This window comes from Trachymyrmex cornetzi, unplaced genomic scaffold (assembly GCF_001594075.2).
Source record: "Trachymyrmex cornetzi isolate Tcor2-1 unplaced genomic scaffold, Tcor1.1 scaffold4, whole genome shotgun sequence".
Classification (NCBI taxonomy): Eukaryota; Metazoa; Arthropoda; class Insecta; order Hymenoptera; family Formicidae; genus Trachymyrmex; species Trachymyrmex cornetzi.
In genome coordinates this window covers 1,825,560-1,853,418 of record NW_017298743.1, presented here as the reverse complement: position 1 = coordinate 1,853,418, position 27,859 = coordinate 1,825,560, and the positions used below count along the sequence as shown (strand labels likewise).

Below are 27,859 nucleotides of genomic sequence, written 5' to 3'. Positions count from 1 at the left end.
CAAATTTTTATAACGGAAGTAAAATGATATTCGCATTATTATTGAAATTTTTCAAAGTAACAATGATCCCGGAAGAGCATTATTACAACGAAGCTTGATATTGATATCTTTTGAATAAATATAAAATATTTTGTAGTACTCTAATTGTCAAATATCGCGTCATGTTTGCGCATGAAATATGATTACAACTATTATTCATCAACGTGAGCGATATGTTCCTATAAAAGCTATCACAATCGTTTTTATAATTTACGATACGACAATAGAAGGCAATTAGTACGGAATATAAATTACACGAGAACGAGCACTAACGGATATATATGAAATATATATGACCATCTGCATACGCATCCCAGTAGGCTGATCGAACAACAATTTTTTCTCGCGTTAGATGTATGCGTGACCTCGTTTCTTTGACAACTATTCAATAAAAGTTACACATCATTGTTTGAAATAATTTTCATGCATGACACAGTTGTGACTTGTGTGTTTGATGATCGTGAAAAGTGTAACAAATATATCCGATACTTTTTAAAATATCAAAAATTATTTTGGATTTTTCAAATAGATTATTTATATGTTAAAAACATTGAAAAATGTCAGAAAATGTGTTTAAAGGCAATTAAGATGATTAACAATATTAAATTATCAAGTTTCTCAAAAGCTAAACTTATTAATTCCATAAAATAAAAAAATGAGAAAATTGATAAAGTTTTATAATTGTGTGCTCTGGTACTAAAATATTTAACAAAAAGTAAAATTTATGTAAAGTTGACTACAGTTTATCTCTCTCTCTCTCTCTCTCTCTCTCTCTCTCTCTCTCTCTCTCTCTCTCTCTCTCTCTATCTTCTGAAAGCCTTAATTAGATCTTAATATTATTTCATTTCAGGAATCCTTCTGCAATCTCACTTGTCAATCATGGTCAATCGCATTGAGAATTATTTTTAATAGCATACCGAGAAAATTTCCTGCAGATTTCACTTGAATTATGGTTTTATATTGCAAACAACGTCACGACCATTTTGCCGTAACATGAGAGAATAAGAATTTAAACTGACACAATTGCAGATACACGTGGCCTGAATTGTTATTCGAGATACGCTCACCTGAGAGGAATGTATTCTGACGACCAAGCTATCAAATGCTGAATGTCTCTCCACGTTAAGTTGTTGCTGTAAAAATAAAGAAAAATTAATATCGTCTTTGATTAGAAGATCGATACTAATTATTGCTGAAATAACGTTTATATTTCGAGTATAAATTAACTGAGAATAAATCGAGACTCAATATACTGTGGCTTCTTGTATATAATAGATTATATTAAATAATACACATACTTTATTTCGCGTGTATGTGTGTGTGTGTGTGTGTACATATTTTATATGTTCATTTTTTATAAGCGTGATAGAGAGATACGTGACAAAACGATATGGAGTATGTACATATATTATATAGTATATCCGAAAAGTTAACTATATACACATACTATATATATATAATAAATATATATATATATACTTAATACTTTGGGGTGCCACTCTATATCGCTTGTCACTCATTCTATCACATTTGTGAAAAATATTATATACAAACAAACATGCTGTAAACATTTTTTTATCAAAACGCCAATTATCAAAGAATAATAACTGTAAATGTACGTAGCTATCTTTATTAATGAAAAAGTTATAGTAAAACAAAATAAAAGAAACTTCCAATATGCCACACTAAAAGTGGCATTAAAAGACGACAATAATAAAGACTGAAAAGGAGAAATTATAAAGAAATATTTTGAGAATATGTGTTAAAATATTGTTAATAATCTTTTTTTATAATATCTTGTTTTTCTTAAATTATGTTGAATTTTTCTCTCCCCTCTCTTTTCTATTCTTTTTATATTTTGTCTATCTTAAAGAATTTATTTAAATTTTTGGGAAATTATATTTAAGCATTTGTAGCCACGAGAAATTCAATCACATAAAAAGAATTATATAAAGTATAAAAATAATATTAATAAAGTCTAAAACTAATTTTGATAAGAAATGCAAAGTTTTGTAATAAAAGTAATTTATGATTCAAATTACCTAGTAATTTTAGTATATACATGCAAATTTTTGACAAATTAAAAGTAAAATTTTAATGCGTGTATTGTTACGAATTATTATTCGCTTTTCAATTTATTTGTTTAATATGTATGTTCATTTTTATTCTACACTAATTGTTGCATGTAATTATACTGTTAATTATACTGTCCGTTTTGTTATACATCAGTATATTATATTATATTATAATAAAGTTTAAATTTTAATTTCTTGAGTTTATGAAGTTTTGGGTTAATAATGAAATGTGTGTTAACTGTTAATAGAGAGGATATTGTTACGAGACAAGAAAGTTTTGGGTCGGAGTATCTCCTTTCACTGACGGCGCAACTAAAAATAAAACGTAACTGAGTACTAGTAATCAAGTTAACATTTCCGGGTTTCAAAGAAAAGTTTCAATGGGAGATTGCTGGTAGTATGATCGTACTTTACTTGCAGTGCGAGAGCCAATATTCCTGCAGCTAATGGGGCGGAAGCTGAAGTACCCGTGTGCTTAGTCGTGCAGGTGTTTCGTAGATCCGTTGTTGCCTGCGCAGTGTAAATGAAAGTTATTAAATTATTCAGGCACTCTTTTGTCAGATGAATCTTGTTCTTTCACACGCCAATATTTATATCGTTTTAAAAGAGATATTAAAAAGTCAAATGAACGTGAATCGAGAATTTTGTATGGAAGACATTACATACTCTCAGTAAAAGTTCACGATTTTTACTTTTATGGGTTATCTCCGTGTCTTACAATTAATATACTATATTGCCAACGTTTTCTGAATATTGCAGTCCATTTTGTCAGAGCGAGAAGCAACCTAATTCTTACAACTGAGTATTAGATTGCTTCTCGCTCTGACGAAATGAAATGCAATGTTTATGAAACGTTGGCCTTTAAAGATGTATCAAGACATGGAGATAATTGGAAATTACACGGAAATCGCATAACTCCTTGAAGAAAATACTTGTGAAAGTTTCAAAAGTATTATTAATATGTAATATACTTTCCTCGTTTTGTAAACAAGTTTAAAAGAAAATTTAAAAAATGTACATGCAATTGAGATATTAAAATATTGCACGCCTCATACAATCACGATTTATATGTTTTTATGAATAAAATACACACGGAATTGCCAATCAATTTTTATTTAATTTCTATCTTTCTTCAATTTCAACTAACTCACCGAGCTAGAAGAAGAGAACTTACTATCATTTGATCGTAATACGCGCCACTACTGTACGTCGTAGCGAGAGTAGCAGGACATCTTTCTCCATACCAAGGAAATCTTCCGGTTTGACTAGCTGATCCGACAGCTACGGTGTATATGCTCCCAACGTATCCGTCACATCCGCAGTCATCCGATTTAGAGCCACCATTCCCAGAAGCCCAAACATAAATGTTACCTTTGCCGTTGCGACCCTATCAAATATTCAAATATTAATATTGCCACGAACGATATTAAAGTAAATTAATTTACGAAGTGATAACATTTTTACGTTATAGATACTATGTTGAATCCCAGTTAATTTATTTAAACAAATAATTTATTAACAAGCTAAAAATAAAAAAAAACGAGTTAAAATTAAGCGAAGAAAAAAATTATGTATATTGTACAATGACTGCAATATTTTGGAAAGTGTGTTATAGTTTCGCAGAAAGAAAGATGCTGTTGCATAAAAGATGCCGCTATAAATATGCACAAGTAAATCGAGCCTTTCCCTCAGGCCGTTGTTAGACTCTTCTCGTCCATATTTAATTCTCGAAAAGAAATGAGAAAGGAACACTTTATAAACTCAAGCGTTTTACGAGCTCGCTCACTTTGAAGTTTTGGGACTAATGTCTGCGGTAATATTAAAGCTGACATATTTTTGGAATCATATATAAAATGTATTTATTGATATATTTAACAAAACTTTCGAAAAGCCAGAACGCAAACAATTTCAAATCTTTTGTTGCATTTATATATATTGTACACAGTTAAATTATTCTCAAATCTTTTCTGGATATACCTTCTTAATTATCTTTAATTTTAGTCAAATATTTCAAAATATTTATTATTCTCTTTAACACTTTTGAGTTAAATAAATAATAAATATTTCGAAATTAATAAATTATATAGAATTTTTTTTTATTTTATATTAACTCTGAAATAAATTTGATGATCGCAAGACATAATTTACTCTGCCGGACGTTTACGTAGAGTCCGAATAAATCACGAAATATCATTAAAAAATTGCGCCAGTAAAAATAAATTTGTAACAAGTAAAAAAAAAATAGTTAAGAATTCTATACTATTTGAAAAAGCGATCAATAAGTAACGTATCACCGTAGAAAACATTGTTAAACTTTAACTACGTTGAGTTAAGCTTAGTCGGTGTTAAAGGCTTGTTTAAACATTAAATTACCAGAAAATCTGTTTCACTCTGACGTAAAGTCCAACCCACTCGTAATCCTATTAGAGAGACTTTCGAGTACAAAGCTTCCATACTTCCACTTTTTTTTCATAAATGTTTTCAAAAACAAAACATAAATTTTATATTTGAATTCATATTTAAGAAAAAAATTTTTAAACATAATGCTTATATATCGCAAAAATTTCTCTTTCTGCATTTTCAAAAATCACCGATAATAGTATTAGCTTTGCCTTTAGGATAATCTATTATTTATTTCAATCCCGAGGTTCAAATCTAAATTATTTGCAACTATAAATCTTTTCTATTAAAGAAATTTAATTTTAAGAGATATTTATAATAAAATATATTAGAGTACAACAACAGTGGCCAACTGACCTCTGTTATGCCACGTTTGAGCGCCTCAATAGCGAGTCTACCAGGTGCCTCCAAACTTTTCCCATCGTCCGCCGGTCCCCAGGAAGCCGTGTAGATGTCAATAAGTTCGGATCCGTATCCCAACGCTTCGCCTTCTACACGATCGTTCACTAGACCATCGAGGAGCTTGATGCCACCGATGGATGCCTCGAAAGCGACACCAACGCCACATTTTTGGTTGTTGGCTTCCATTGCTATTTCACCAGCGCACCTGGTACCGTGACCGTTCATCCCTGAGGAGTAGTTGAATTTGTAATACGATCATGAAACAGTAATGTTCAATCGGGTCGACGAGGTCCGTCGAAGTCCATCGTGGAAAGCAATGAAACGGTGGTAACGTCTATGTGGGAGATTTCGCTACGTAGTATGCTGCATTACTAGACTTTGAAATTCAAAATATAACCGTAAGTAATTTCATACGGACGATATAATATCCGCTGATAAAAATGCAAGCAGTATGTCTTGCAAGACATAATTATAAAGGAGAACTGCTTTCCCTTTATGTATTTTATTAAAAATTCTGCAAAGGGTTATCCGAGATCTAGTGTGTTTATAAAAAATCTAATTCCAATTTATAAAAATTTGTACTTGTAATTATATATATATATATATTTTTAGAAATATAGTAATAATTTTTTTCCAAAAGAGAATTTGATGGAGAAAAAATTTTTTTAAATAAAGCTTTAAAACTTTAAAATAATAAGCTAAGTGATGATTATTAACGTCTATTTTATTAAATATGAAGCAGTCAAAATCATATCGCTTGCGTTTTGCATGATTGATTTGACCCTGTATAATGGCATTTAATTAATAAACTAGAAACTAGATTGTAAACCTGTGAATGGGAATATAAGGACGAAATGACTAACTATGTTCGATCTAGTTTCACGCAAATTTCATTAATATCGACATGTTAACACTCTTCCTCCTCCTCTCTCATCAGCGGGCTGCGGGTGAATTATTTATTAGATCATATTGACCGAACGCTTACATACGTCGGTACTATATTATTCGAATGACCGAGTTCCCTCCATCCTGTGTATTAACATTCAGAAAAATATAATAATAATACATAATAAATTAACGTAAAAATATAAAGATTTTATATAAAAAAAGATATAAGTTACACTAGAGAAAGAATCTGGTTGCACTAAATAGAATTGATGAACAATGGACAAATCAGATTTTTCTGATTGAATTCGTTATAATTTTAGTTGAGATAACCAGAATTCTGATTTATGTGATTAGAATTTTCTGGTTTGATCATTTTCAACTAGAAATTTTTCTAAGTGTATATTACTTCGAAATATGTAGTATTTTATTACATTTTTTAAATTATTTTTAATAATTAAAATTATACGTTGCAAATAATTTTATGTTCTTGAATAATAATTTTACATTTTCATTTTGTAAATGTTATATACAAACATATACGCACACACAGAAATACACAAATAGTACACTATATATGATAACCTTTTTTGAAAAAAATTGATATATTTTTAAACGAAAAATTTTAATTTTTTTACATTCATCGTGCTGGATAATATTTTAAGTGGTTTTGATATAAAAAAATTTATTTAATTATAAATGAAAATCTGATTTTTATTAAATATCATAACATAAATAGTTCTAATAAAGATAAAAATGATGTTAATTAGCACTTGAAGGTAATAATTTTGTACATAGATTGATTAGAGAAAGACAAATAATTTAATTTAGACAGTCCAAAATTTGTAAAATTTTGAAGTTAGTAACAAAGTTTTCTGCAAGCGCTCGAGTTTGTAATTAATTTTACGACAAACCGGTTTATGTGTAGATATTAATTTAAATACATTACTAAATGTTCTGGACACGTTTTAATGTACTACAAACTATTCCAAGCGAGTTGTTTCAAACGAGTACTTTGTGATTTAAATTACGTGAACATTAAAAACTTATTTTATTAAACAAATATGTAAAAGATATGTAAAGGAACTATAATATTTCCACGAATTTTATTTTATTAACATATAATTGCGTCTTATACTTGTACAAATATTTGATAGACATTACCTGACATATCGTATCTTGGAAAAGGATCATGGTCGCCTTCATTTATGTCATAACTAATGGCCGCATCCTAATTTTAAATGTTACAATTATAGTTAGAATTAAGATAATATATGTCATTATACTATTTGTCAAAAACGTTCTCTATTCTTGTGTTAAATAGTATTAAATTGTGAAGATACGTAATATCGGTTTGTATAAAAATATAACGTTCAATTTTAGATATAACGAGTTCGGTCAACGTGATGCTACAAATATTTTGGAGTATTCTTTGATTATTTATTTATTTCGTAACATTTTTTTTAATTAGTCAATCAAAGCTTCAAAGTATTTATAGTTAGACTTTGACTGTACTTAATATGTGTATAATTTGAATACAATATATGATAAAGTACGTAAAACATAAATATAACAACAGAGAATAACGTTTTCTGGTTTAAAAATATTTGTTAAGTTACTTGTTTCGTCATCTATGAGATGAACACGAAATTTGAAGCAAATGTTACATACATAGTTGTTCCGCAGGTCATCATGAGTGTATTCTAAACCGTCGTCGAGAACAGCAATCTTTATTCCACGACCAGTTATCCCCAGTCGATACAGAGGCAGAACGTTTAAGTCGAGCTTCGGCAAAGCTTTATTCGTCCTCGTATCTTGCTACGACGGTTGATAAAGAGAATTCGTATTAAAAATAAAAAATGGAAAGAACAAGTATGATGTATGAGCCTCTCCAAAACTAAATTGCTCCACTTCTAGAAATAAGAAATAGAGAAATATAGAGAAAATTGATGAAATTATAAACTAATCACTTACAATAAGTGAAGTTGATCAGTTTAGCTTCTGAAAGGTTCATATATAAGTTTCTGCAAAATTTATGTACTTTATTATTATATGTGCCGATGTACACTTATTTCTTATGTGTTCTTTTATAGTAAATAATAAATTAAATAAATTACACTTATTATACAAATAAACAAAATTATTAATTGTATTTATTTGAACGAGATGGCTCTTTTTGCCTACAAATCGATTGCCTACAGTATCGTTTGCCTACATCATTTTTACTGACAATTTGTTTGCGCACAAAAATTATTGTCTACAGCTCGATTGCCTACATGCACTTTTGCGAGATGTAGGCAAACAATACTGTAGGCAATCGATTTGTGGACAAATGAGATTCTCCTATTTGAACTGTTGTTTATATAATATTTGCTTTTTTGCATAAATTTTGAGTACAACTTTTACCGAGTGATTTTCTCTAGGTTTATTTAGATGCTTTACAAACAAAATTCTAAAAATATGCTTATTTAAAAATTTTCATTTGTGTATAATATTTATAATTCTGGAGTTATATCGATGTAAAGATATAATACATATGACAGTACTTCTTTCGTAGATAAATTCAACTATTTTCATCTTGAATCTGTTTTATCGTGAATCTTTAAATCAGTAATAGAGCATTATTACAAGTAATTGTGCAAAAAATTATTATAGAAAAAATGTATAAATGTTATTAACTGTTATTACCATATACCATTCTTGATCCCAAAGTTCATCGTTGAATATCCGTAATTTATGGTCAGCATTATGATTTTCGTTGTTAATGGCATTTGATACATCTCCGTACATGAATTGTAGACGTTTTTCTCGTATTAAAGGTTTTTCTGATTCCAAATCAACAAAGGAGATGTAATCACGTTTAAGACGTTTTATGATTTTCTGTTGATCCGCCCAGACGATCTTTCCTCGATAAAATGTAAATTAAATGTTAAGAAAGTTGCGTTTTCTTCGTATATAATTTCGCATTTATATAATTATACTTGTCGAATATTTATATAATTATGTTGTCAAAATCTTATTACAAATACTTTTATTGATAATAAATTAATAATCTTTAACTTAAAAAGTTATTTATAGAAATTATTAACTTCAAATCTCTGTCAGAGAATTCTCTCTATATAATATTATTTGAAATCATAAAATGAGGCTTGTAAAGTATAAAGATTACCTTAGAGTTTGCATTAAGAGCCTTTGTCAAGCGAATATTTCCCCTTTTTATCTGGCTCGGATTATCATCCTTAAGCCATATATATGTGTCCTTGAATCCGAGAACCTAAATGAAGAGATCCATTACATGTAAATTTATCAAGAGGGTCAATGATACGGATTGCATATTTAATGAACTTGAAGTCAGATTAAGCCTTTATTTAAATTTTTGCTTAAATAAGTGTTAAAATGCGGACTTTCCATTCATTCTCTTTCCGCTGTTGGTCCCTTTTTGTCAGTATTCATCAGCATAGATTAATATTATGATATATTTGATCTATAGAATCGATGGATATACCGTTTTTGTACATGAATTTTACATTTCTCCGTAATTTGATATATTTTTTATTTCAACTTCATTCACGTATTATATATATAATTTTACAATTAAAGAGATACAATATTTAGTAGTATAAAATAATTACATTAAAGAGAATAGCTTATATTATATATATATATATATAAATAAATACAGTTAATTTTTAAAATATAAGCAAACGTTATTAATATTATTTTTATATTTTTGAAAAAATTAAAGAATTTTTTTTTAATAATACTGAAGTTCTACGATTATATAATGTTTATAATAGGACACAAAATAAAATATTAGAATTATTTAAATAAAAAATATTTATATTTTAAATTAAAAAAATAAATTAAAACACTATTATGCAAAATTGATATGTTTAATATGTGCATTAAAATTACTTCTTCGAACGTTTATCAACATCGCATCTTTATGTCACGTGTGCATTGATATTAACTACCCCCTCGTTGACGCGCTTAGGGTGAGGGTAGAACTAGACGTCCCGACGTTCAAGCCCTTTAAATGGATGAAAGGGACGCTACGATCAGGATAGCATACAAAAGCAGTTGGTAGATGAAGCAACTCCTTTGGGGGGAACTATCGAAAGTCTAAATGGGGTATCGTAACGTTATTATTATCCACAGTGTCATGTGGCCGGTTTGCCTTCGTTTTTATATGGCATCCGCATGCGATGTTCCGCATGGCGTAAAGCAATATGACGAGACTGAGCGAGGGAAGAGTGTAGGAGGGGAGACCACCTGGTAGAAAACTGGGTGTCGTTTGTGTAAGAGAGAAGACTATGATATTTCCGTAACGCATCAGACACGTGCCGTTTATTTTGAGATACCTCCTAACTTTGATCTGCCTCTCCTGGTAATTGTCGATATGCGTTTTTTTTCGCATAGGACTATATTGGCATTTATGTCACTGTTGTCGTAAATTGGTTCGAATGGTATTATGGTGACATTTTGACATGTATCTATTGACAAATTGTATTTTACTTTCGACTCGACAGCTTATAGATGCTATAAAAAGTTAATCCATTACACATAAAAATAATAATTCTAAATAAGTTTTAAACAATTTGTAAATTTTCAAAATGCTATAAACACATGTAGTTATTTTTTTTTAACTAATTATTTTTAGTTATAATAATTATTCTTTAGCTATAATAAATTATGTATATTTTTGTATAAGATTTTTAATTATTTTATATATTAAAAATGTTATTAAATATTAAATTTGTATTTATGTGCGCAATTAATACATTGTTAAACATTTATTAAAATATTATTATTATTATGTTTACAGGTATAATAATTAACATCTTTTTTAATAAGAATTTAAAATGATTTAAATCATAAGCGTTCTATCTTTGTAATGTCTTATTATTGTCTATTTATTCGGGCATATTTTATGAATTAACTACGACAGGGAAACAAGTAGTTCCTTTCGTGTATTATGTTTTTCATGAATATAGATATACTAGAATACTAAATGCGATCAAACTCCGCGGCAGAGTCCAAGGAAATTCAGGCCACCGGGATTATAAAACAATAATCCCTTCGTCTGCTATCCTCTTAATCCCGTACAACATGCGCAAAAATCCTTTAATCCACTATCCATCATATCTGTTGTACATTCGATTGGAAGGAATAAATTTGATCATCAAAATGCTTCGCTGAACTCGCTGATAAACTACTGAATATCCGGCGGGATATACTTTTCAATACAGTGATGCATGAATGTTGCACGTTTGCGTATCCGTGATCACGTATGCCACGCACGCCGCATTAAACATTTAGGATTTTACATTGCGACTCATGGATCGATTGGAAATCCTTCTATCTTATGTAAACACAGATTTACCAATGTAAACTATATATAATAAATTCAGTTTCGGTATTAAACGACAGCATATGGAACGATTTGCTAGAAAGAAGATTTGCTAACATTTTCGTGAGTAGCTTAATTAAATAAAGAAAAAACAATACTGCATTCTAATATATAAGATTATACTAATAATCAGGGTTGGGTAAGTTAACTTTTTTTTTGACTAAGTTAAGTTAAAATTAACAACCTTGAAAATTTAACTTAGTTAAGATACAAGTTAATTTATAATAAAATTAATTGAATTAAAAGTTAAGTTAATAAAAAAAAGTAATCGAAAAGTTAAAAGTTAAATTTGCTTTTTTTTATTTTTTTAATTCATGATTCCAGGATTTCAGTCTTACAAATAACGGAAATGACAAATATATACTTTATTTAGAAAATATTCTATATTTTATTTACATGTTTTGTTTATATATACTGTTTAGTATATAAGATTCGACTATGAATACTAGTCCGTGATATGACTAAAGCTTCAGACACAATACGAGGGAGTAGCGATAGTAATAAGGAATAATAAATTTCAACCTATCAGAAACTAGATACATCGAAATACACGGTTTCTGATAGATTGAAATCTGGGAGTCGATTGTGTAATTTGAAATGAGATAAAAATTACAAAAGTAAGCAAATTCACTAGAATATTTATAATTTTATTGGTCAACAACTAGTAAATTTGCTCATTTTTGTAATTTTCACCTCATTTTAAGTTATCGCTATTGCCGCATATTATGTCTGAGACTTAACTTCAAAGAATTAAATAAAAAATTAATAGTTACGGATATAAAATGTAACTAAATAAAGTTAAAAAGTTAAAAGTCTAAAATGTAATTAAGTTAAGTTAAAATTAATTAATTTTTTAACTTTTTAACTTAACTTTTATCTTTTTAACTTAGCACTACCCAACCCTGCTAATAATAATACTATTTTATTTGAGAAGACTATATTAATTGGAGCTCATTTCCTTTATCATAATATTTGCTATGGACAATCGGATTTATCAAACAATTTTCACGTACTAGCTCTTTTAGCTTGACATTAATTATCGTTTATTTTGCTGATAAAGAGGAGTTAGTTCTGTGGAAGATATCATGAACGAATTTTGAAGTAAGTTTTAAAACAACTGATAATAAAATTTGGCAGTAACTTTTACTTCGTTGGGACGTGTTCTGTCGTGAAAGGGGTTAATTCGAGAAATCTTGCGGTTCGATATAGCTTTCGTAAACTTCTCCGTTGTAGAATTCTTAAGGAGAGGCACGTGAGCGCTTCCGATCCTTTTACCGAGCGATGACTTCAAGGTCGCTGCTTTTAACGCGAAAGCACTGAATAGATAGGGCACGTTCTTTCTGGGTGTCACGCGGGTGCTTCTCTTAAATTCCACGTGGGAACGCTTCAAACTCGAATTCGTCGACTACGTGATAATGGCCCTTTCCTCTCTCCTCGTAATCGGTAAGCACGCAGTAGTCGGAGAGAATACGGGGGTTGCACGGACGTGTACGTGAGAAGCACGAAGAGAAAATCAGGAACGGTCATTACTTCGCAATCAGCGAGCGACGAGGCGAATATTACGGTTATTACCGAGTATTACAGTGATATCGCAATGTTAATCTGATACGAAATGGCTTTCCTTAGTAACATTAAGCCCCGAATGTACATACCGGTTTTTCCTTAAATAAACGTGAGTTAACTCAATTTCCTTAATTTACTTTTCTTTAACTATTAGAGTATATAATATTGATTGAACTAAGCAGGTGTTGTATTATAAAATCGATGAGAGGTAATCACACAATTTTCTGTTAAATTTGAAATGGATTTTTGAATCTATAAGCTATTGAAAATAGAGGGCGTTTTGCGAATTAACTTTTACAACGCGAATAGATATAATTAACATTATTATAATTTAGTGAAAAATTGTGGCATGCAATGATATCCTTTCATACTTTTTTTTTTCAAAAAGAAATTGGTTTTTGGAGATACACTTATTCCACATAAACGACAATTTTTTCATTGACTAATTTTTTATAAATTTATATTTTAATATATCGCTTGTTTGCGTGTGTGTGTGTGTGATAGAAAAGTGATACAAATTAGCAACTTTCCGGAAAACATTTTTTTTTTAATTTGAACTGGAATATACGTTTTGAGAAAAAATAGGATGTTCTTTTATAACTATATTTTAGCATCGATAACATTCCTTTATAGTACCTAAAAAAATTTTCTTTTTTAGAATCATTGCAAACTTAATTAGAGAATAAGCGACACTCCTGTTCTTTAGCGGTGAATTGGGAGAGTTATAAATATATCATTTTTCTAATCAAAATATACATCTTTAGTGTTTTCTGTCATTATCTCAAAAATGCTACTTTTTGAATTGTGTTACTTTTCCATCAAATAATTAATATGCTAAAAAAAATTAATCTTACTTTATTTATATAAGTACGAATCAATTTTTATTTTGTATGTATATAATTCAATTAAGTTTACAGTTTAAACTTCTATTTTCGCATCATTACGTTACATTATCTTGTTAGATAATATTCGCCAATTGGTAAAGTTTCGCTTAGTCATATCCTCCTTCCTTGCCATTTAACGATTCCTCTGTGCGAACTCTTGGAAAAGAATTATGCTATTCTGTACATTTCCTATCCAATCGTTTTAAGCTTGCGTGAAAGCGTTTCAAAGATTGAACATCATCATATCACTGATAGTAGTATTTTTTGTGTGTGCGAAGGTGTCCGTGAGAAATATCTTTGTGCGCGTGAAAAGGAAGAAACTGATAGAGGAGAGAAATCAGTGCCGGTCATTACTTCGCGATCACCGAGCGATTCGTCTTATCGGTATTCAGATTGCGCCTTCCGACTGCTAAGAGGGATGTCTCGTATTCGATATAGATACAAGAAAGTCTGCGATCGTCCAAGTCGCTTGTAACTCCCTTCAGGCGAATATTGGGCGTGGAGCGCGAGTGAAGATGAGAGAAATGGGAAGAGAGATGAATGTACACGCACACGCAGAGAAAGAGAGAGAGGGGGAGGGGGGGGAGAGAGAGAGAGAGAAAGTATTTTCGCAGTCCATTTGTTTTGATCGGATTTCCAACTGTCTCTCGTAATCCCGCACCCGTAAGCTCCCGCAGGCGTCGTCAGTTTCCAATGAAAACCCTAACGTCTCTATCCTCTGCTTCCTACCCGGCCTTGCCCGCTCTGTACCAACCCTCTTGTCGTCGTTTCCCGACCACACCTTCCCTATCTCTTGAATTCCTGTGAGCATTCTCTGTGTTCTGGAGGTATTCTGCGTGCGGGAATGTGTGCATGCGTACGTTTATATGGGATGTTCTAGGTATCGTGTGGTCTCTCTAAATTTTACAGACTTTGGATCTGTCAAATCATATGAGTTCTTGAAAATACGATCCAATTTTTGTCTTAAGAGAAATATTTAAAAATAAAGTGCACTTTCTGGGAAGTAAGTTTCAAAAACGTAAACATCATTAAAAGATTTCTATCATATTCTTAATTTAATTTTAAACAAGCTATAATTTAACGGAATCATAAAGGAAAACTACATTAAAATTTGTCAAATAGTTTATAAATGGAAAATCAGATAACTTATGCGTTAAAGATTTATCTTATGCATCATGCAGTCTACATGTAGTCTTGATGTCGAGATATCAATAATTTCTGAATTCAGCTGAAGAGTGGTTGAAAAGGCATAAGTAATCAACGATATTCTTGTTTTTCATAAAATTTTAAGTAAATTTTATTTTATCAGAATTTTGGTTTCAAATTTACTTGCTGAGATATCTAATATTGAAAAATAGTGAAAAAGATAATATTCAACCACATTTTATTTTTAAGGAAGATTAGTATCCAAATTTATTAAAAATTTGCAATCAGAAATTTAGAAAAAATGTACAATTTGTAAAATGTCTGAGTCTATTATAATTCTATGAAGAATATTTTATACAATTACATAAATTTTATGTAAAGAGTTTAATTTTATTATAAATTTTTAATTTTCAATATTAGATAAATTTTCTTAATAAAGCTTGTTCTTTGCTTTGCTTATAAATGTATTTAAAGGGAGCAATTTTTATTAAATTAATCAATATATATTTTTAATATATGCACCCTCTAAATATTTTACGCAGTAACTTTATTCACGTAAAATGATTTACGAGAAAGCTATAAGAGCATTTTCTTTAATAGATCAAATTATTTTATAGAATTTATTTTAAGAATTTTCGCTAAATAAATTAAGGCGTAAGCACAAGTTAAAAGACAGGCTAATGGTCACGCACGAAGTGTACGTGAAACTTTTCGTACGTACAATGCATTAATTCACTACGCGTGACAATCTTGGGCAAGTATTGCGTTTGTAGTAGGTACAATGCTTGGTCTTATGTAAGTCATACACGTAAACACTGATTATACATATTGCGTATATGATTATGTATCTGAATCGTGTATTTATTGTTTATATTACATAAGCGATATATAACCGTCACTACTGTGCTACCGGAAGCAAATGGACGTAGATACGAATGCACAGGAAATCCGATTTTTTTATTCTGACTAGCGAAAAATTTCTCTCTCTCTCTCTCTCTCTCTCTCTCTTTCTCTCTTTTCTCAATATATAGGTATATATGTACACACAAAATCGAGTGTTTGATATGTTTTTGAATGGAAAAAGTTTCAGTTGTGTGTGTGGTTTCTTGCGATACCATTTTCAGAGAGAAAAAGACAAGAGAAGGGAGAAAAAGAAAGAGAGAGAGAGAGAGAGAGGGAGAAAAGTTCTTTTTTAAATATTTTATATTAAATTGTATCAATACGTATATTTTATGTATTTGTTTACACATTTCTATAAAATGTAACAGAGAAGTTCATTAATTTTTTAATTAAAAAAATATAAGTTACCAACTTATATTTTTTTAATTTAAAAATTTAGCTTTTCTGTTCCGTTTTATATTACCATATCATTGTGACGATCATGGCACAGAGAATTGTAAGTCTGTTTTTTGTGCTAAAGACCCGGATTCAAATTCAGCCAGAAACATGAAATTTAATTTATTCGATTACCACACTCGGAAGACAATAGCAAACTACCAAGAATAATCCATGCCAAAAGAATCTTCCTTAATTGGTCGTTCCGAATCAGCATTAGAATATAGGATACTCATCTCATATTCATCCGCTACAAAAAGATGCATCTTAAAGATATATATGCAGCTTTATTACCCTCTAAGAGGGTTCGGCAATGGGTTAGTAAAAATTCCATTCTCATAAAAATTAAGAACTACTTTTAAGGTTCCTAGATAGTCCAAATTCCACACTGTCTTGGTGTTTGTGATTCTTTATGAGGAAGTTTACATAGAGGCTTACAAGCAGCCATATCGTGAGACAGATATTATTGAACCATAATAAGACGTTTCACGCCGCATGTAAGTTCCTATGTAAATATCATATAGAAGAAGAGAAAATTATCTTATTCTTTTGATAGAATATTCATCATGTATCGAAGTTCAATTTTCCGAAGTCAAAAATTAATTTTCCAAGAAATACAAATTAACAAGATAAATTTTCGTATCAATAAAAGTATAGTAACTTTTTAAAAATTAAATTAAAAATTTCCTTTTTTTTTATAAAAAAAATTGTATTTATCATTTAATTATTTGCGTCAAATGACGTTCATAAAAATATTATACATATGCACGTTAAAAAATATTTTATATATATATATATATATATATATATATATATATATATTTAGAATGCATATTTCGTTCATAAAATGTAATATAAAATTAAAAAAAAAGATTTCAAACTGTTCTATCAAATATCTTTTCATTTTACAAGAGTACTTGGGCTGCACAGTTTTAGATTTCGAAATTCTAGACCTTCTAGTAGCATGGAATTTTTCTCTTAACAGCTAAACGTATTGTGAGTGGCAGCCCATGACTCTGATGTACGTTACTTGGGATTACGCGATGTCTGGCACTTGCGGACTGCAAATTCAATTACATGCATTGAATTCAACAGAGGGTAGAAGTTCTCAACGATCTACAAGTTCACGTGCAGGTTCCCAAACTGGCAGTGCTCACACTTTAGGCAAGCGTTTATACAACTGCGGTGATATGTAGCAGTAAACACCTAAACTGACAATGATACCTTAAACTTTGTTGTTCATGTACAAACAAACGACCGCATTGTTATATTAGTCTTTACAATTTAGTATTTAGTAGAAAACGTGTGGGTAATAACCAATATATATAATAATTTTCTTTTGCTTTGTGTAAAATTCGAGATTACTTTGACTTAATGTCATGCACAGAAATAAGTAAGTTCGTAACATATTTTAATTTTATAAGTTTCTGTGTAGGTGTTGCATTCTAAAAAAAAAAGTACTATACTCAAAGCTATTTGCTTTTCGGAAGTAGAGAATATCTCGAGAGTTTTGAGTATTTTGAATAGGTTTTAAGAAATTCAAAGAGATGGAATAAGTTGGCAATCTTTGTAATAATTGAGCTGTAGCAGACGTGTATAAGCAGGCAGAAATTGCATTAATGCGTTCGACCTTTGAAACTTTATCGTATCGAAGTCGATGTCAAAGTTAAAGTTTTAATTGAAATCAACGCTGTAACCAGCATCACGTGAATTTGATCAAAGAGCTCCAACTAGTTTCATACAGTCGATCTCACTCGATTGTTTTGAACCGATTAACGTTATATTGATTATATATTCTATCCCTATGTCTGAGACAAACTATGTAAATTGGCAACCAAGAAAATAGTTGTGCAATGGTATCAAATTAATTTAGCTAATAGAGATTTGCTTGATAAACATTTTATCGAAGCTTACACCCTTTGAATTTATAATGTCATAAATAAAACTTTCAATAAATGTAATATTATAATCACTGTTTAGATGCATAAAAGTCGTTAACTAGAAATTAATTCCAATTTGAAAGTATTATAGAAAATTCAATAAAATATATATGTTTATATATATATATATAAAATGCAAAATTATATTTATTTTAACATTATCGAAATTCGTGTACTTTTTGAGATAAATAACTAATACAATTTTCAATACTTTTCAATACTCATCTATATTGTATCATTTTTTGTTTTAATAACGATCAATAAAAAAAGAATGACACAATAGCATTGATAGTGCGCTCCTCCTTATTAAAATTAATCAAATATTAAAAAACCGGTTATAAAAGCTGAATAGATTGTAATGTGTTTATGTAAATTTTATATGAAAATCTAAAATATATATATATATATGTATATACAAACATTTCAATTTTTAATTAGGTCATCATTAGTATTGAAATGAATCGTTATAATAAATTAAAATTAACTGCAATTTCCAACAGAAATCGATATCTTTTCAACGAAGACTTATATAAATTAATGGTCGAAACATTTGTAGAATATTTATTGGAATTTAGAATGTCATATAAAGTTTATTACATATAAACATATTACAATCAGTAATTTGTAATACGTGCTAATATTTTTTATTTAATTTTTAATTTTTTAACCTGTTAATTTGTTTTTATTATTGAAATTAATAATTAAGAAAAAAAATCATATTTAACTAATTAGATGCCACCAAATAAATGTCAAATTTTAGCATATCTAATGGTAAATTACATGAGCTCTTGATACTTTGTATAAGTTATGCGAAATTAGATACAATGATTTACGCTCAAATTAAATATTTATCATGGCCGAAATATTGGTGACATGAAGTTGATCCCGTTGTGAGATTAAATCTTTTCAGAAGGGAGGAAGCTAACGAAGAGACATGCTCCGGACAATAAATCACTGTGACATTTGTCAATGAACATAACTTTACAGGAAGTTCATTATAGTGTTCAGCAGGGCGCAGTATCATTAATTTCAATTATTGCCAAACGATGAATCAGCGAACCACCGTATTGGTAGTTTCCGATAATTTACAAATGGTATAATTAATATCCACGCCTCAGAGAAGTCGTTTAAAAATAGAAGAAGGTCAACTGACACTTTGTTTTTGGATAGTATTTCTTAAACAAAAATTAAAAATAAAACTTTAGAAATATGAATACAAACGGTTTTATGCTAAAAGATGTTAAGCATAAAATTGATAATTTATCAATTCTTTTAAACAAAGCTAGATAAATTTTGTAAAATATGATTTGGGGATACGTATATATTTTGCAAATCTTATTATTTAAAAAATTTTACGGCGATATATATATGTGAAGGAAGAAATATGTAGAGGAACAGCAAGAAAAGTAAAGTATCCGTGTCGAGAATGATATTCAAATCTTATGAATAAAATATCAGTAAGAAATAGAGAAAAAAATATTTACAATATATCCATAATATATGAATGTAAAAACATTTTTAGTGTACTGTATATATTTTAATCTAACCTTCTCATATAATTAATGTGATCAGATATTTTCAGATCTAAAATAAAACTACTTTATTAAACGGGAGGAGAGGGAATATACGGATATAAAAATAAATATATAAAATAGATATTACGTAAATATACGAAATTTTCTAAGAAAAATAAGTTATATTGTTTATAAAACATTTAATGAATACTTAAAATAGTTTATTTTAATTAGAACAGATGTTATTGATAATTTATTCCGATGACAATGTCTCCATCTCTCTCCAAACATTCATGCCGCTGTGCTTTTAAAGTAAAGAAACCATTCTGTCTGTCAGCGGGCAAATTAATGCCGGGAAATTCATTCCAATAGTTCTATAACAGATTCTCGATAACCGAATTTCAATTTGCCCTGAGGCTCGGACTTGATTGAGCAATCTCGGTCCTTTATAATAGAAGATTGTGCGTAAGATGTACGATAATGAGAAACAAATTATAGAGGTTTCCAGCTTAGTTTGTTGATCGAATGTCATTTTGTCACATACTTTGACAACACATAAATTACTACATCCGATAGCTTTTATATAAATTTCTTGACAATCATTGTCAATTTGAGATATTAATTTTTTTTTTAGATACGTGTACAAAAGACTTTAAAAGGATTAATTGGTTTTACGTAAATTAAATTAATTATAATTATTTGTGTTATAATTAATTAGCTATATCAATTAATTTGTTATTAGTAAAGGTAGATTAAGCGATGTAATGCGTACAGATTGTAAACGCATTTAACATAAATAACATCCATGACATATCACTTTTAGAATTGTAAAGTAAATAGAGAGAGAGGAGGGGGAGGGACGGAGGGAGAGAGAGAGAGGGAGGGAGGGGGGGAGAGAAATTTGTGCTAAATCTATATATTATTAATAATATATTATTCTTAATTTATACTGTCATTACTATAAAGCAACGATTATAAAAGTTCTGCTTTTATTATATTATATGTTCTACCAAATTAATGATGTTAAACTTCACGTCTATTTTTTCTAAATTGTCTAATTTCTAAAATGTCTAAGTGATATAAATAAAAAATGAGTTTTTTTCTTTTTTGCTCTGTTCATATTAAATACATATACCGTTTATACGTATATTATTTAGATTATGTTCTTTTTTGTTCTTATTCTTTTTATTATTTTCAAATAAGGTTGTATTTTGCTGTTATTTTTCCGTAGATGTTTATTGCACTTTTATTTACACAAATTAAAAATATGTGTATATAAAATGAAAATGAAAATAAGTGTCTGTAGTGTATTGAGTTCAGATCCATGGATTTACATATGTCAAGCTCAAAGAAAAATCCTTAATTTATATATGGACGTATTAAACGCTGTCTTTGTTCATTTTATATTGTAAAATATTAATTGCAGCGTTTTGTGTAGATGCACTAAATAAGTTGCTACGAATAAACTAAAACTTTTGTTTATGCAACTTACAATTGTTCATGTGAATTCATGCACACATTGAATTATCTAACATGGTGATGTAGACTAAAGAGTAGGCATAAATGATAATAATTGCTATAAATTATAAGGCACTCTACGAGCCACGTACAACTTTGCGTGAGAGTTAAGCTCTTTGAAACGCGTTCATCACTTTTCCATTCGGCCCGTTAATATCGCGGTTACGTCGCGCACTCCTGGTTGGTCGTTACGAGTGGGCTTAATTATATGAAATAATTACATGTCGTGACCGCACTGGATATATGCACTTACAGACAACCTAAGAGCAATCTCACGCACTGTGCTCGCTCGCGGATTGCGGTAGACCGCGTGCTTGGCGAGGCAGTTGCAGTTGCTGCGGTAAGGTCCCTCGTGATTCCTTTCGCATGTAGCTTGTAGCTTTTCGGTTAAAAATGTTATACTTAAAGAGAAAACGTCTGAAGACGCTATTCCTTGAAAGGTTGAAAAAGCAACTTATACATTATGTTTATATAATTTTACTATAGATCATTAAGAAAAATCATATCACAATACGGGCAGCTAAACACATAGTAACGGCGCGACAAATCAGGAATATGGCACTCGAGATATATAAAATCCTTACGTTAAAAAATTTATGTACGTAGGAAATTGTAAGTTAAAATTATCTATGCTCTTTAAAAAATAGTTTCTTTGTCTATATATTACACCGTAAAAGAAATTGCTAAAGCACACAATTCATATTTAAATATTTTTTTTTTAGAAGTAGACTTAGCATTTACGACGTATCGTGAGACAGATGGAAGGCATCGATTGTAGAGTACCTCGTCAAAGCCAAGGGAAAAGATACGATATCATTTCGTCGATGCTTCTCGCACACGACGAGGCAAAACTCGTTGTATAAAGTGCACGATAACTATAGATACTATCGCTTGCGGTTGTAGGCGGCAATACTTTACAACTGTGATTTCGTTTTCGGTTTACTGTGCACGGAGACTTGTATATAGTGTTCTTAAGATGTAAATTCAACAACTTACAAGTTACTGAAAACGATTTAAATCGAGTTTTGGATCCTTGCTTCTTTAATACTCACTTATAAAAAAATATTAATTTGTATGCAAACGTAAATTAATTTTTATGCATCTATGATTTTATATTCAAAATCTTCAGATGATACAATACGATTATTATAAACAAAACTCAAATCTGTAAATTTTGCTTACGTGATATGTTTCGAAATTTAATTGTTCGAGCTTATATGGATTACATGTACGTTTATACAAAGTAAGATATTCTAAACGCATTACTAACCCGCGTGAAAATAGCACACTGCGGTACGCAATATGCTGCTCGATTTAACACACGATTAATGAGATATTCCTATAGGAAATTGGACTGGTATTGCTGCTTCTCCTCGTCTTCCAATATTACGCATCGAAAACTGCAGGGAGCACTCGGCGGCGCTCAGCGTCTACGGATGGAAATAAGGCGATTGCCTGAGATGTTCCTGTCAAAGGAAAAGGAAAAAGATGCGATATCGGCCCTATTCGTCCCGATATTTTCTCTCGGGTTCTCACGGTGATCTCGCAAAGAACCTCGTTCTGCAAAGTACACCAGACTTGAGATCCGCGCGAGAAACGTCTGTGAGCGGTAAAGGCGATGTTGGCGGACGCGAAAAGAACGGAATGAACGTGTGATCAAATGGCTCGTGAGGCTCCGTTTACAGGGATAATCTCTTTGCAGTCATCCGTATGGCAAAGGAAATGATTTGGCGGTCGCCGCCGTATCCAACGTTCTCGTATTATCGACTCTGCCAAAACTCCAAAATACATTTCGCCCTCCTCGGTCAGATTCGAGGGCGGTGAGGTATATGGATGTCTTTTCGAAGACTCGGGCAAGGTGAAAATTTCTCCACATACGATGGGCATTCCTTTTTCTCGAACTGTATTTGTGAGCTGAATGGGGCCCATAGGACGGAAACTTTTCGCAGAAATTGGGATACTTTTTACATCTTTCGTGGGATGCTGCTGACCTCTACAGCATCCCTTGGTATCCATATGTATTTCTAAGTCTGCGTTGCGCGACTTTATTGGTCTTTCTTTAGTAGATATTAAAGATTATTTTATTATTTTAGATACAAAGCTATCCTTTTTTTATCATCTTTCAAATTGTAAAAATTCCTTTGCCCAAAATATTTGTAGTTATATCTAAATAAACTTTTAACTTGCAAAATGCTTTGCAAACAGCGTTTTTTTAACGCTTTATAAATGCTTTATAGGTGCTGTGTGTTACTTACAATTAGGATGTTTATATTGAATTATTATTACCATTAACTAAAAAATATTAGTTAGATTTTCTTTCGTTGGACATTCGCTGAGCCAAGAAATAAGTTTGTCAAGATATCTATAACTCCTTTTTAGAAGTAACGTGAAGGACAGTAAGATGCAATTAAAAGTTGAACAATTGTTTGATAACTTATTGTTAGCCATTTGTGCAATGTCCGATTCTAAGTTTAACTTTATTCTGTTCACATTATATATATATAAAATTCAACTTTTATATTTTTTAAGACAAGATTTTTCTGAAGACAGACGGTTTTTAAAAATAAAAAAGTTATTATAGAACGAAATTATCTGTATGCTATACATATATATATATTTCAAATATATATGTGGAACTTTTAACGTATGAGTTTTTTAATTAATTTAGAATAGACTTTTTAACGACAATTAAACATAATTGTTTAATTTTGTCAATTATTTGACAATTAAATTTTGAGATAATATAAAATTCTTTTTCAGAAGAGTTACTTATTAAGGAAGTTAATTGATTAAACCTCAACATTCTTGTGTGTCGCATACAATACACAATATACAATACATATATATATGTTCAAATAATTAAATAGGTTATTAAATGATGTAACAGTAAATTAGCAAAATGTTAAATTAGCAAAATGAATGATAAACATTAATTGATGTTTATTTTATAAATTTTCGGATAACCGCGGAAAGCAAAAAGAGATCCTTTATTTAAAATTAAATGGATATTGTTCATAAAAAAAATACGCATATAATTACATATTTTCAATGCATGACATATGCTTTTAAACTCGATATCATAATGCGTCTTATTACACGCCATATGTCGGGCGTTTGATAAAACGTCATCTCCCGCGAGATAATCCCCGAATAAAATTAATCTATTTTTAAGTATTCGTTAAACAGTGACGTACTGAGTAATACGTAAATTTTTTACCTTTGGGATGTATCATTGGAATGGAAGAATATAAAATTAATAACATTGATACGTAAATCGGAAATCATTTCGCGATATCATATATAGCTTCCGATTGAATAATTGCATGATACATATATAATCACGTCCGAATCACGTATCACAGTTTTTGCTCGTTCTCGGGGCATGTAGCAATTAAGGATTTAAAGTAGTGGAAATGTTATATGTCGTCTCTTGTTACCGATTCCACGTTCTCGTTTTTTTTTAATATATGAACGCGATGTAATAATACATTTCGCAATTTTCGCGATATTACGTGACAACGTAGACGAAAAGACTTTGCTATATCATGTTGTTTACGCGAAATTAATAGAAGGATTTACCGGACCATGGTGTTTGTAACCGGACTGAGCGGCTAATAGCGATGCTACTTGCGAGCCCCCTGCTATCCTGACGACCCACTCCTCGGGACGATCTACGTTGCCGTCGACGTTGGCGATGAAATTGGATGCAGATACAACGATGACGAGCTGCATAATAACGCGCGCCCACACTCTGGGGAATAAGCAAAGTTTCGAATATTAGCACGATTCTTTCGTTCGCGTTGCAACGTGGAAGAAAGAAGATTGCGGTAAACTTCCTAAGCGGATTTCTTCCGAGCCATTCTATATACAGGGTGGGGAAAAAGTATGGAAGCTTTTTTTTCATACCATAAAAATTATGTCTAAGACATTTTGTCGAAAAATGAATAGTTTCGGAAATAATTGTTTGCTTCCATACTTTTTCCCCACCCTGTATATTAAGAACACTCGATTGTGTCAGATGCGAATATATTAGGGACGTGCAATTGCCCTATTTTCTCAAATCCCTTGTACGATTATCGTAATTATATTAATAATCTAAATAGAACAAAAATCATAATGACATCAAAATAGATCTAAAATGATTAATTATTAAAAGTTACTTTTGGATTAGTCTCGTAATTCATTTTAATGTTGTTTGATGTTATCGTAACAATTGTTGGGACTATTAAGTCCAGCAGTGTAATTGCTCGAACTTGGGAATGTGGTTTAATAGCATTTAATGTCTGTTTCTAGGAAAGAATGCAGTGAACACATTTTTCCGACTTCCGGTCGTTAAGTGTGAATTAATAATAATAAATCACTTGCGGATGTTTGCAATTAAGGTGTATAGTCTTGCAAAAAGTGATTAAAATTGGAAATTTATAATATATAATACTTTTTTTTGTATAAAAATTAATGTTATTTGAAACAATTCAATAGAGTCAATATTTATATTTTAAAATACAATTTCATAGTTAAATTTTTTAATTTTCTCATTTTATTTCAATTATATATTTTTTAAAAACATGTCTACTATTTTTGAAATAATTTTTGATTCAGGTACTAAATAAATTGTCGCCAAATTTTTTGTATTACTTCAAATACAATATAAAAAATCTGTAAAAATTTCTCCATAACTTTTTATTTTGTTAAGAAATACGTACAACGCATCCTTAACTTAGAGAAAGCAGTACTGTATGATATATGTTTTACTCTTTTATGGCTCATGAGAAAAATGACGTTATATTTTGCAACAGCGAATTTGACACTTGCACTCGTTGATCCTTTATATTCTTATCACTTGGGACGCACGAAGAATTCGCGCAGCGTATAAAAACTACTTATCATCCGCGGTCGTGGCATTCATCTGTACAATTTTCAACAGAGAAGATACACCGTTTCCACTGTTGTTGTGCCGTAACACGTACCTGTCCGCCATGGCAATTTTCCTGATGGGGTTCGCGGGAGGGACGGAGAGTAAATAAATAGCGACAATAGCAATTAATACTTTTGCCGCACGATCACTCTATATGGAATCGTCGTCCTTTTTCTTATCACTTTCTTCGCGATACTATCCTCCGAGTTCTGACAGTCCCGTTCGATTTCTCTGCCGCACGCGTACCGTCTACGCGACTGGAGGGACAATGGCGATGGAATTCGCCGACCCCGGCTATTGGATCACGAGTGACAAGTGATCGGACAGTGTGCGTGGCAATTAACCACGATTGTCTTTTTGTTCGCCTGGGGAAAAGGAGAGGAGGAGGGAGGGGGAGGATTTCTCATCACCCTCATGTCGCTCCACAGCTATGGTGGACGAAGCTGAGGGATTGGAAGGGTAACGGATTAAACTAAACAAACGTGACGTAACGGATGCGCGTGGGATGGAACAAGCCGGGTGATAACGATTCGTAGGTGATTTCCGACAGTGAGCGAAGTTTTATTGCATTATTATTGTTTCCCATTATAAATTGATGGCAATATTATTTAATATGCTTAAAATTTTACATCGGGCTTCTATTTTCCATAGATAAGGTAAAAATTAAAAATAATCGATAATGATATACAGAAAAATATTATTGTAAATCGATTTTTAAAAAGGCATTTTAAAACCTAAAAATTTTGCTCTAAAATATTATCAAGTTTTTTATTCTATGATATTTTGATTCCAAATAACACTCTATGAAAGTCAAGTTAAAAAAAGAATTTTAAATTTGAGGTTATGGAATTAATCTCAGAAAAATTTAAGTTAAGCATAGGAGTAGTTTTGGAGATACGAGGCATCAAAATAATCAAATTTTTAATTTTTCCAATATTGCCTATAAGCACTGCAGATACAAAATTGAGAGTCACAAAATGGACTAAATTTCAAGTTGTTCTTTAGTTTAAAATATTCCGGAAGATTAATGTATTCTTAATTAATTTTATATTATTTTAATTTTTTTAGAAATAATATTATGATTTTTGTTGTAGACAATTATAATTGAAATAATAGGTGTATTTTTTAAATTCTTTTTATTAGGAATAACGTTAGTAATATTGATCATTAACATGTATACTCATATTGCTATACATATTTATCATTTCTATATAGTTTTCCTTTGTTAAATTTTTGTAATAAGATCGCATTTTTATAAGTTAGGAGTTTGTTTTATTAGTAAAATAATCTTTTAATAGGCTTTGCAAAGAAGTTTCCATGATTGCATAAGAAAAATAAAATAATTTAGATATCTACTATTGTTAAAAAATTCGATGAACATTCGTGTTTTTTATTTTATTTTATGCTTATAGAAAATATTTTTATTTATTTATTTGCGTGCTTAGATAAAAAAGCATACTGATTGGAGGAACAATTTAGTAAACAAATGAATTTAACAATATTTTTCGGAATAACAACAACAAGCGAACAAATCGTACGTATGTAGGTGTATGTATATACATAGCACTTGGAATACTGTTCTAAGGTATTTCTTGTTTTCTTAAACGGAACAAATTGAAGTGAAGAAAAACTTAAGATTCAAGTTACAGTATGTGCAATTACTTCTCGTAATTTACGAGTTTCGAGTTTTAATCATTCTTCATATGTATTAGGTTTTCTACATCTGTTTTTCATTATTTAATTAAATATTTGACAATTTTCAGTTTTTTGTATTTTTGTTTCCTTTTGTCCCTTCATTTTCTATAAAGAACGTCAAAAAGAAAATAAATTAAT

At 30.2% G+C, this 27,859-nt stretch overlaps 1 protein-coding gene across 1 annotated transcript in view; it reads right to left on the bottom strand.

Annotated features, from left to right (window-relative positions):
• Positions 1-26,267, bottom strand: part of LOC108764174 (neuroendocrine convertase 1) — a 32,448-nt gene extending 6,181 nt beyond the window's left edge. Inside the window, exons 1-10 of the mRNA XM_018512259.1 lie at positions 26,079-26,267; positions 24,691-24,862; positions 8,971-9,075; positions 8,490-8,702; positions 7,473-7,619; positions 6,966-7,032; positions 4,872-5,143; positions 3,289-3,501; positions 2,524-2,624; positions 1,107-1,172 (exon numbers count right to left, since the gene is read on the bottom strand). Coding sequence (XP_018367761.1) covers positions 1,107-1,172; positions 2,524-2,624; positions 3,289-3,501; positions 4,872-5,143; positions 6,966-7,032; positions 7,473-7,619; positions 8,490-8,702; positions 8,971-9,075; positions 24,691-24,862; positions 26,079-26,089 — 1,367 coding nt within the window. The 5' untranslated portion in view covers positions 26,090-26,267. The remainder of the gene's footprint in view (positions 1-1,106; positions 1,173-2,523; positions 2,625-3,288; positions 3,502-4,871; positions 5,144-6,965; positions 7,033-7,472; positions 7,620-8,489; positions 8,703-8,970; positions 9,076-24,690; positions 24,863-26,078) is intronic.
• Positions 26,268-27,859: the final 1,592 nt, after the last annotated feature.